This window comes from Bos taurus, chromosome 8, assembly GCF_002263795.3.
Source record: "Bos taurus isolate L1 Dominette 01449 registration number 42190680 breed Hereford chromosome 8, ARS-UCD2.0, whole genome shotgun sequence".
Lineage (NCBI taxonomy): Eukaryota > Metazoa > Chordata > Mammalia > Artiodactyla > Bovidae > Bos > Bos taurus.
Window position 1 is genome coordinate 108,664,336 of NC_037335.1, and position 12,158 is coordinate 108,676,493.

General features: G+C 48.2%; 1 protein-coding gene across 1 annotated transcript in view; it reads right to left on the reverse strand.

Moving 5' to 3' along the window:
• Nucleotides 1-12,158, reverse strand: part of BRINP1 (BMP/retinoic acid inducible neural specific 1) — a 197,265-nt gene that overhangs the window by 27,255 nt on the left and 157,852 nt on the right. Inside the window, 2 exon segments of the mRNA NM_001015669.1 lie at nt 2,728-2,950; nt 7,757-7,993. Of these exon segments, the coding sequence (NP_001015669.1) occupies nt 2,728-2,950; nt 7,757-7,993 (460 nt within the window).

Below are 12,158 nucleotides of genomic sequence, written 5' to 3' on the forward strand. Positions count from 1 at the left end.
TCTTTCCCTCTCCCCATTCCACCCCCGCCTCAACACCACCACCCACCCTTCTAGGGAGAGCATTAGCTTGTGGACTCAGCGCCCGTGGAGCCCAGAACACAGACAAATCACAGCAGAGCAAGTGGCTCATTAGCCAATTCCAGCTTGATCGGCTCAGGTGGCCCACGGTTCCCAGTGTCAGCACCTCTGCCTGACACGGCTGCGTGGCAGGGAGGTGCCCTGCCTGCTCATGAAAGCCTCCGGTTCGCACGGCAGGAAGTGGCCCGCTGCCAGCAAGGAGGCCCAGCTCTCCTGGGAGGGCGTCGGACGAGTCAGCACAGTGCACACGTGTGTGTCCCTGCTCTCCGGTATCCAGAGTCCAAAACGCGCCATGTGAACAGAACCGAGGGACTTGCCAACATGGAACCCAGAGGTCCTCTCCAGATGTGGGGAGGAGGGAGGTTCTGGTTCAGGAGGAGAGATGGCAACACGGCGAGTTCTTTCTTTGCAGGTCCCACTGGTGGGAGGACACTTCTAGCTGTCTATGCCTGTCGTCTTGGGGAGAAGAGCACGTTATACATATGGACATCCACACTCAGAGCAGAGAAGCGACCTGCTCAAGGTCACAGAGCTTGCCAAGGGTAGGGTGTGATCTCATCCAGGCCCCCGATTCTGCCCCTCTTCCCTCCCCTCTAAGGCCTGCCCAGTCCTCTCTCCTCTGGATGCTCCCTGCTGACCCGAGCCTTCCCTGGACCCCGTGTGCCCACTGTGCTCTACACCCTGTGCCCCTGACACTCTGCTCATCTTTAATCATGTGTCTTCCCCACATCTTTGGGCTTCCAGACTTACCACTTCATCCTCTAGATTGACAACCAGCAAAACTGACACCTATATCTGTTTAAAGTCTGGTAACTGTTAAACGTTACTCTTTTGCCCTGATGGGCAGCCAGTGTGGTCCACCTGGGGATGCACCATTCCATCACTTAGGGATCTGGTTAAAAGCCACCTCTTGCTGGGTCTAGGCTCAATTGTATCACCGCAAATCCATACGTTCAAGTCCTCACCCCAGTATCTCTGAATGCGATTCTGGAGATAAGATCGTTAAAGAGGTAATTAAGTTAAAATGAAGTCACTGAGATGAGCCCTAAGCCAACAGGGCTGGTGTCCTGATAAGAAAGGAGGGTTAAGACACAGACACCCAGAGAGAGAAAACCCCGTGAAGACACAGGGCAAAGACACCCAGCTATGAGCCAAGGGGAGGAGCCTCGGGAGAAACCACGCATGCCAATCTCAGGCTTCTGGCCACCAGAACTGGGAGAAAATGCACTTCTGCTGTTTGAACCACTCTGTCCATGGCACTTTGCTACGGTGTTCCTAGCAAGTTAATACCCGTGGGGAGCACTTGCTGATGGCCAACAGAACCCCCTCCTCACTCCTCCACTAGGAGATCTCTTTCATGACACTGTTACTGTGTTCGTTTCTGAATCTCCCCCAGTGCCTGATGCAGGCCACAGATGCCCGGTGGGTCTGAACAGAATCCACTCCACATCTTCACGCACAGTGGCAGTTTGGGCCTCTGTCGCAGATGACAAGGGACCTCTTTCCCAGTCCCTCCTTCTGCAGCACTTCAACAAGTCAGCCGCTGCTGGCTGAAATTCCATTTGTTTCGTAAAATCAGGATCACAAGCTAGATGCAAAGCAAAGGGATCTAAGCTGGGGGGAATGGGAGAAGAGAGATGAGCCCGGGAGAGTGTACAAAGAGACTGGTATCCAAAGAGTCGGACGCGACTGAGCATGTACGCATGCACACTGGCATAGACTGTTAAGTGAAGGTGACCAAGCGTCAGTCTTTTAGAGGGAGGACCCATTTTCACTGACCAAAGCTGAACATGGAACCCCCAAATATGAAACAGATGAATGCATCATTGCTCTGGCAGGAGCAGGGTGGACAGACCCCCAAGCCTACCTTCTTGCTCTCCCATGATGCCTGCATGAAAACCCTGGAGACACCAAAACAGAAAACCCCCTGATGTAGCTCATAAATGCCCTGGGAGAGCAGAGTCTGAGAGACTTGGATTTGAATTCTGAATTTGAATCCTCCCAAGAGAGTAGATAGATCCTAGGTGCTAGGAGGGCATGAGCCCTGTGAGTCTTGCTCACCCCCATCTTCTCCATCATCCACCAGAATATCTGGTATGTGGAGAGCAGGGCTGGTGCGGTGCTGAGGCCAGCAAGGCAGGTAGGCATTTGAGGGCACTCCCTCTCAGTGAGGACCCTGCCTCTGCGTGACTGGGGAGGGAGTGCTCCCTTAAAGTTCTCAGGGTAGGCGCCTCCTTTGCTTCACTGTACTCCAGGCCCTAATCAAAGGCCCTCAATCAGTAAGTTGTTTGATTCATTCACTAACCTAGTTTGTTCACTACTAAGATGAGGATGCTAAAAACAGCTTTGCCAAGTAATTTTAAAATTAGATAATACATTTAAGCAACCAGTATAATGTCACATAGTGATCGGGGCTATTGTTAATTTCCTTCCTCAGTGAGATGGATCAGACAACACATATGCTGAAAGTTCAGGGCATTTTCCAGAAAAGCTAAGAAACCCAGGGCTTCCAGAGCCAGTAGGGGAGAAGCCCGAGAAACCGCGGTTCTGGACCCTGCAAGGCCGTGGGTTCCAAGTGCGTCCTCTACACTGCGCCCGCCTCTTTTCTGGCTCTGAGCCTGCAGGGGCGGTGGGAGGGCCAGCACTCACCTCTCTCGGGGCAGCTGGTGGTTGGGGTTGTGGCGGCAGCGGACACTGAGGCCGAAAAGCTTTCGAGCCGTGCGCTGGATCTTCTGCCTCTGGGCCTCCATGGCGCTCTGCAGGAGCTTGTAGCGGTTCTGCAGGTCCCAGTCGTTGCCCCAGTGCTGGTGGATGCTCCCGATGGTCAGGAAGTGGTTGCTAGGGAGACGCTTCATGAACGATTTAAACTCATCTAGCAAGAGACAAAGGCGAAGGAGACGAGCTGAGCACGACATTCCCCATTGGAGGCTGCCTCAAATGCTCATCCCTACCCACCAGTAAACAGGCCCGCACTAAAGCCAACTCCTTGGTGGACTATAAACATGGCACCAGCCTGCTCTGCTCCTGGCAGGTAGCGAAGAGGCCACTGCACTTTCAACGATGGGTCTTTTACCAGTACTTCGCTGCATCCCGCATCCTTACTTCAGACAAGGCTGCCCAAACTTCTATCATTTGAATGCCAGCTTTATAACAGTGATCACGTATCACTTGTACTTATATCTTACTTAATATTTTCTTTGAAGTAATTAAACCACATTTTTACCCAATCGACAAAGAAAATCACTATAACATGCATTTGGTAGGATGGGAGCTGTAGAAATAAGGCTGTAAAAATAAATATGATGAAAACAATATGAACGAATTCCAGCCAAATACTGTGGCCTGCTGGATGACTGAAACCCATGCCTGGTCTCAATCTGAAATTTAGGGAAGTAGCAAGAGACAGTGTGGAAGGATATCAGCAGCAACCAAACCTTCTGTGATGTAATCTGCAGAGGGATGGGGAACTGACACGGATCCCCGCCTGTCTGTGAGTCCCGTGCTCACTGGAAGCTGTGTGTGTGGACCGCCTCTCCTCAAGTCACAGTTTGGGAAACTCCAGCCTAAGAGATGGGAACACACGCTTGGGTCTCTAGGGCCTCTGCCTCAGTTTGGGGTGCTCAGTGTATCAGCATGAGCCACAGTGTGACACAGCCTTAGGAATGATCTGGATCAGATTCCTTGTTCTACATTTGGAAACACTGAAGCCTCAAGTGGGAAAATGATTTTTGGAAGGTAGAATAGTCCACGGGTAACAAGAGGAAGGATTAAAACATGAGCTGTTGTTTTCTGATCTAATATTTACCCTCACCCACCCCCAGGTATTGGGAATATTAATGAATTAAGGGGTTAACCATTTGCAGGAAAAAAAAAAAAGCCTAACTGGTCAGAATATCTATCTATTAATCATATCTATCTATATCTGAACCTTAATACTTTCACTTTATGTTATAAGCCCTACGCAAAGAACTTCCCTGGCGGTCTAGTGGTTAGGACTCCACGCTTCAACACAGGGGACATGAGTTCGCACGCTGGCAGGGGAACTAAGATCCCACCTGCTACATAATCAAAAAAAAAAAAAACAGGCTACAAGGAAATTTCAGGTATATTAGGCACTCATTTAAAAAAAAGCCTTCAGAGCTTTCAATAAGCATGAAGCTCAGCCTTCAACACTTAACACACATAACTGATTTTCATAGCAAACGTACGAGATGGCTGCTTTAGTGCCCTCCTTCTACAGAAACTGGGACACAGAGGTGTTAATTAACTCGCCAAGGTCACACAGCCAGCAAATAGAAGAATCAGAACTCTGGATGGCTCCAAATCATGTACTCTTAGCATATTTACTTACTCTCAACACATAAACAGGATCAGAGAACTGGGAGCCAAAACTATGTATTTTTAATATATTTTATATTAAGGTGCTAAAAACAGGAGTCCTCAGCACCTCATTACAGACAGTCAGACACGCAGGAGTTCAAGCTGATTCTTAAACTGTGGATGGCTGTATAACCATGATTGTTATACAATTGTTATTCAATGCCTCAGTTTTCCCATCTGTCAGTAATAGCATCTAATCCAAATCTTCAGAGAGTGACATAGGACGGCATCTGCCTCGTTTTCAAAATCCAGAAAGTGCTGAGTGGACGGTTGTGTAAGATGGGAAGGATGACTGCACAGACAGATGTATTCAGTGAGCCGGCTGGAGGCAGGGGACTGGCCCTGATGACTTTGATGCTTTAACCAGTCCAGCTCTCCCCTCAACGCAGCTTATCTTGTAAAGGTCTCTGTTGACCTTGGGGATAACAGTCCTTTCAACGAACCAGAATTCGGGTCAGGTAGGAACATCTAAACAAGCTTATGGTTACCAGGGGAGAAGAGGCGTGGCAGCCAACTGGGAGACAGGGACTGACACCTCCACACAGCTGTTCACAAAACAGATGGCTAAGAGCCTGCTAAATATAAACAGCACGGGGAACCCTACTCAGTCCTCTGTAATGGCCTACGTGGGAAAAGAATCTACAAAGGGGATATATGTACATGTATAGCTGATTCACTTTGTATACCTGAAATTAATGCAACATTGTAAATCAACTATACTTCAATAAAAACATTTTTTTTAAGTGAAAATGATTTAATTTCTTGACTAAAACTCCCAATAAAAGAGGCGTTGCGGTTTAGTCATTAGGTCATGTCTGACTTTTTGCGACCCCATGGACTAGATCCCTCTAAGCTTCTCTGTCCATGGGATTTTCCAGGCAAGTACGCTGGAATGGGTAGCCATTTCCTCTTCCAGGCAATTTTCCAGGGATCGAACCTGAGTCTTCTGCATTGGCAGGAGGATTCTTTACCACTGAGCCACCAGAGAAGCCCAAAGGAGGCACAGACCCCTATTTACATGTATAAACTAGGTCCTATTTGTCCACTAACACTCCAGCCATGAAGGAATCAATGGCTTTGACCTTTGACCAGGCATTAATCCCTCCAAATGACCTGGTCCTGAGTCATTAAGGTTATGGGTTGCAAAGGAAAGGAGGAAAACACACAGGTACAAGCCACATATACGTGTGGATGGATGGGTTTGTCTTCATAGGCACAAACATTTCAAAATGGATAAGTGCAGGATATCTGGGGGAAAATGTGCTTCTGTGGAGACAAACTGTGACACAGCAATCATTTCTGCGGCCTTTTCAGCTTACTCTGCAGCGTCTCCGCTTTCTGCATTTCCTCCCCCCACCTACCCGCCCACCCATCCTACGCGGCTTCGCTTCTTGGGAGAAAGGATGCTAGGCTAGGCATCCCTACTACATGTGCATACAGCCGACACCCATCTCTGCCTTTTAGCAATCAGTAGAATCTCTTCGCAAGAGCATTTTATCAAATGCTTCTTTTTTTTTTTTTTTTTTGAGGCCAAATACTCGTCATAACACATTTCCTTCATGAAGCTCTCCTCTTTCATAGATTCCCGGGATTTTAAATGGACTAATGGGTGCAGGTTCCTAAGGCATCGCAGCTCCACTGGGTGACCCCATAAGAACAGAATCCTGGATGCTTTCTGTGCTCCCAGAGCTGGAGCAGGGCTTGGAGTTCATGGAAACCAGTGGTTTTCAAACCCAGCGCTCTACGGCTTAGCTTTTATCTGTGGTACACAGTGGCTCCAAGGTACGATTTTGTTTGATCAAAGAGTTTCTTGGAGAAAGATTTAAATAAATGCAAATATTAAAAACAAAAACATGTCCTCTCATTTATCAGATGGGTAGACTGAGGCCTGGTGGGGGGGTTGGGTGGGAAAAGTAGAATTAATAAGTTACAGAAGCTGCTGTGAGCACTGGATTTGGAATCGGAGTTCCATTACCAAAGCTGTCACTTACTGACTCTGTGGCCCTGGGGAGACACTGGCACTTGGCATCCTCCCTCCCCTAGAACACAGTGATATCATTACATATTTCAGTGTAGTTTATAACAGATTTAAGGAATGTAAAGTTGTGTTAGAAATGCTCTATACATATGTCCATTTATTTAACACATCTCTGAGAACATATTAAATGCCAGATATCCACTTGGCATCTCTATTGGAAGTCTCAAGGGTTCCCAAGTTTTTCACATCTGAAACTCAGTACACAGTCTTCTTTCTAAACCTTCCGGGGTGTTCTAGCTCTGTGCAAGGTACCCACGTCCATCAGACTGCTTAATGTAAGACCTGAAAGTCCTTGGAGCTCACCTGAAGACCCTTCCTTCAACTCTTGGAGCCAGTCTACCATCAAGTCCTGCCAAGTTTTCCTCCCAAACATCTTGGCATTGGCGTCTCTACACATTTCATTTTTACTGTCTATACCATCCTCCTATCCCACATCGCAGCCGTGTCGCTCCTGGGTGCCTTCCGCTGGCCGACCTCTACTCACCCTCTGAGCTCTGCACACGCTCAGATGCTGACACTCTCCCTGGAGGGGGCCTCTCCTGACTCCCTGACCACACCACCCTCCAACAGCACGTGACCTGCTCACAGGAGCTCCTCAGTCCACATACACCAATGATTAACATGTCACCATTACCTGCGTAGTTAGCTGATCAATGCCTAGATGGCCCATTAACTAGAAGCTCCGCAAGGCAGAGATCCAACTTTGGGCCTCACCTGCTTTATGGCTTCGGGTGACTGTCCTCCCCTGAAATGCATTTCTCTCAACCACAAAAAGCAGGAAATGGCCAAATTACCTGAAAAGTGACTTCCAGCTATGAAAGGCTGAATTCCTTGGCTATCTACATCAATATCTACACATATATGTACCTATATACATACCCATATTTGCACATATGTGTGTGTTCATTTATTTTGAGAGACATGTACACACACACACACACACAGACTCAGGAATCAATACAACTAGCTCTGACTCCTCTCTCCAGAGGCTTCCTCTGTGCTCCGAGGCATTATTCTGTCTGTCGTCTGGGTACCACAGAAGCAATATATCACAGAACCACAAACTTGATTATATTATTCATTATTCCACTCGGTGGAGATTTATTGAGTGCCTCCTCTTTGACAGCTACTCGAATGGCTCTGGACCCTCCTGAGTGAAAGGCTGGCGGGGAGGGCGGTCGCTGAGCGGGTTCCCTTTAGCTATCCTGATGCCCGTCAGGATGTGTGGCCTCCATGCAACAGTCCCACGAGGCTCCCTACCTGAGTTCTCCAGGTCCTTGTACGCTTCGGCCCACGACTTGGCCATGCTGGCCAGTGTGTACTCCATGATCTGGATGTCGGTGATGGGGCAGTTGCACTGTGGGAACTCCTCGGCACACTGGCATCGGCACTGGCTGTTCTGACACACGTATTCCCCCTCGCCATTGCACATGATGTAGCTCAAGGCCGACTGGACGAACTTCTCCTGCAGATACTGAGGGAAGATGATCTGAAGACCTGGAGGAGAGCAGCGAGAAGCAGGAAATGGAAGGTTATAGAGGAGGCGTTCCATTAAGAGTTTCACATGCAGGAATCTGAAGCTGCTAGGCTTTCCCCTTGTGCACTGGGACCAGACTAGGTCTGGGCCTGCCCAGATCTATGCAGGGTGGTGCTGGCAAGGCCTCCAGTTCCCTCGCTTCGCCTTAAACTTCTCAGAGTGTGATCCTGGCCACCTCTGCTCTCTCCATACACTATTGCGTGATATTAGCACTGAAGCTAGAGCCAGATCCATTAATATACCTTTTCCATTGTGGGAGAAAGCCCTTATTGAAAGCAAAAGCTCACTGTTTATTTTTCCTTATTTCCTTCATTTCTTTCCTGTTCCTTTCTTCTAATATTTGTGAACCTTATTCATGAAGCACAATCCTGAGCTAGGCGCTAGGTCTGTAAGAGATTAAAAAAAAAAAGGCATGATCTTTGCCCTTGGGGAGTTTACAATATAATCAGCAGGCACAGACATCACACCTCATCACAACACAGCCTTACGGACCCAGGGTAGAGCTGGCCGTATGAGGCAACTGGACAGCTGAGGCAGCATTAGCATTGCTGGAATAGCAGGGAAACCTTTGTAGAGGAAATGATACGTGGGCTGATTGAAAAGTGAGTCATTGTGTAAAAAGAGCTACGAAGCATATTCTAAAGAGACGGGTAGCAAGAACTAACATTTCACATGTCTGGGAGCTGCTGGGAGGGACATGAACTCGGATGGGTGGGCGGGCAGTGCTGGAGGAGAGCAGATTTCAGAAAAGGGCAGATGCCAGAGATGAAAGGTCTTTATCGTGTGCTGAGGAGTTTGGACTTTATCCTGTGAATAATGGGATACTTTGGTAGTTTCCCCGGGTAAGAATGACATAAACAGAGTTACATAATTTAACAGGACCACCGTATCATTCACACATACACGCAATGGGATCAGGGGAGATTGGTGTCCAATTCATTTTCTCTCCTTTGCTTAAAAATGAAGAAGGCAAAGCTCACTGAGAGGAAATGGGCCGTTCATGGTTATAAGAGGAGTACTCCTGATCGCACTGCATGATCTTTTCTCTATGAAGTACCTGACTAAGCAGAGTCCTGATCCTGAGGACCAGTGAAGGAGAAGGGTTTATCTGGGCAGAAGTACTACTCTTGCACCCAGGAAATGTCAAAAGAGCAGGCCATCGCCGATGGTGCTCCCCACTGGGCAGAAGTACTACTCTTGTACCCAGGAAATGTCAAAAGAGCAGGCCATCGCCGATGGTGCTCCCCAAAAAAAGGACAACTCTGGGCTAAATTAAGTCATTCAAGTACTTTCACCTGGGACATTTCTTTCCCCCTCATTTGGAGCTGCTGACAGGTTTTGCCACCAATGTGTCTTGGGGCAGTGGTTTTACTACCCACTGCGCTCTTCGAATTGAAATGTTCTCCTCATTCATGCTTCACGGACACGCCTAACCCTACTCATCAGGGATCTGCTGAACAGACTCGACATTTCTCTCACTCTCGACTTCACAGTTGTGTCTCTAGATTTTTATCTTTCTCTTGCTTATAAATTATTTAAAAAAAGTGAAACCCATCATTTCAACCTATCGTCATACGGCAGCTAAAAAAAGGACTATTTTCAGAGGGGACTTGGGAAAAAGAAGATGGTGTCTCCAGCATGCCTTTCTGGCAGAAACCGTAGCACAGGGAAGAGCTGGGCATTGCTAGAGTCAGGCTTCCCCACGACTGCCTCAGTCCTCTCAGGTTAGCTAGCCAACCTGTCAAAGGCTCCACTTTCTCTTCTCTAAAATGGAGATACTGTCAGTACTTCCATCAGAGGGTGACTGAGGGAGCCAAGTGACATAATTCTTGAGAATTGTCTAGAACACTCTCTGATACATAGCCAACAATAAATGTGCTTTATTCTTCTTCTTGATGATGCTGCTGCAGTCATTCCTATGATTAAAGTTTTTTAAAGTTACCACAGAAGCCTCCGGATAAATGAAAGAACAATATAGCTGTGAGTATTTAATCAGAAGGAAAGATACCCAGAACACAGTGTGGAGATACCTGGAGAGCTTCCACAAGAAGTGGGGTTTAGAATTCTGTGCTGTTGAACCAGCACTGATGGGAGGGCTATTGGGAATGCTAGATCCTTTGTCAATACTCACAGAAGGTGTTCTAACAAGCAGGGCTGGGCAGCCGGGGTGACGGTCCACCACAAGGCTATGGGAGCTCCACCCCACGAGCAAAGGGCCCAAACTAGCTTGAGTCACTGCTCACAAGGGCTCCTGTATGGAGGCGTGAGATGCAAATACGGAAAGGCAGAGCAAACTGAATCCAGCAGGAAAGTCCTAGACCAAGTCTCCAGTTCTTTCAGAGTAGGCACTATTGAGTCATTTTATCTGTATCACCGCTTTTTGCTTCCAAAGCAAAATTTATTTTTAGCTGATCCCAATCCCCTATAGGCATGTGAGTCTATGGACTGGGGTTAAGTTTCTGTTGCTTAAAGAAACTCTATAGACTGTACTCTCAGTCCTATTTTTCTAGCTTGCTCATCATTTTCTTTCTCTCTTTTGCAGGGGATAAAATATTCTATTCTTGGTGCTGGCCCAAAAGGAATTGGGGGAGAGCGTTTTTCAAAAATTGCGTCAAATCATTTTTCTGTCTGGCAAGGATACAAAAGCCGGTCTTACCTACCCCATCTAATGCAACGGAAAACAGATGAAGTTTGGGGCTGGGGGGTTTCTGGGAGCAGCTGAAACACAAAACTGGCTGCTCTTTAAAAATGGAAACCCAGAACCTGCCAAGCTGACTCCGAGGCGGAATCTCCTGGGCAAATTTGAAAAGAGAATAATGAAGACATAGCAATTAAAAGGCACTTTTCTGCGAAATGTCATTACTATTTAAAGTTACATAACCATTTCTCCGGCAGCGGAGGTTCACATAGCAGTCACCACCGGAGTCGTCTCCCTGTGACCTGTGTCCAACAAAGAGGCCCATTGCTGGGCGCCTCCTGCATGGGCGCCGGAGTCCTGCCCGCTTCAATGGGAGCTGTAAATAACGTGGAGGGGGATTTGGCCTGGGGATCCGCCGTGTGAAAGATATACAGCTGCCGGCTGGGGTGGCACCTCCTGTCCCCTCAGTTCCCAAAGACAGACACACACACACACGAACAGGGAAACCGAGAAAATGAGAGAGAAAAAAAGGCCACCCTTAATGCCAAGCATATAAATCTGGCCTCACAAAACCCAGGAAGGCAAGAGTTGAAAGTTCCATTTGCACACCAACTCACCCACGCTAAACATATGGAATCTGTTCCCCCCAGTCTCATTATACTTACCAAAAAAACAAAAAAAATATCTTGTTATACTTTAAAACGGAACACTCGGCTGTTGCAGGGAGCCGACGTGGGAACCCTCGCGGCATCTGCCTGCCCTTTCCCTGATTTCTGCCCCGCAGTCCTCAGCCCCGCCTCCACCGCACCTTCAGCACTCTGGCCTCACGGTATTCTCTGTCCTGTGCGTGCAGTCTTCGTGTGCCAAGGCGCCCTGTCTTCCCCATTACACGAGACGTCTCTGCCTCCTTGGCCCCTCCTTCTCCTTTGCTCTGGACGCACCGGGGGCCCCGCCCTTTCGCAACCCCTCCTTGGCGCCGAGCTTGCTCTTTCCACCGTCTCTGCACTTGCCCGTCTCTGTGCCCAGAATGCTCCTCTCCCAGATCTCGGCCTGGCTCCTGCGTCCTGCCATCCGGATGTGCCCAGGCCACCCACGCTCAGATGCCTCTTCTATTTTCTTCACAGAATTAGCTGCTGAATGAAATTATTTTATTCTTTTGTCTTCATTTCCTTTCCTTCTCCCCCATTAGACAGTGGGCTTCAGGGGGACAGGGGCCTGTCTGTCCATGACAGTCCCTCTGAGCTTAAGTTAAGGCCAAGCCCCAGGGAGGTTTCAGATATTCATTTGTTGAAGAACTGTCCTCTTTCTCATTCCACTTGGAAAAAGAGTTGCCCCTGAGAACTCGGAGGCTGTTAAGAGTTGAGGACAAGTCCAGAGCTCTACAGCCATAGTGACAGACTCAGGACTTGACTCTGGGAATTCCGACTGGATTCTGAAACACTGGCGGGTCCATCCATGTCTCCAGTGGGAAGGGATGCAAACTGAGA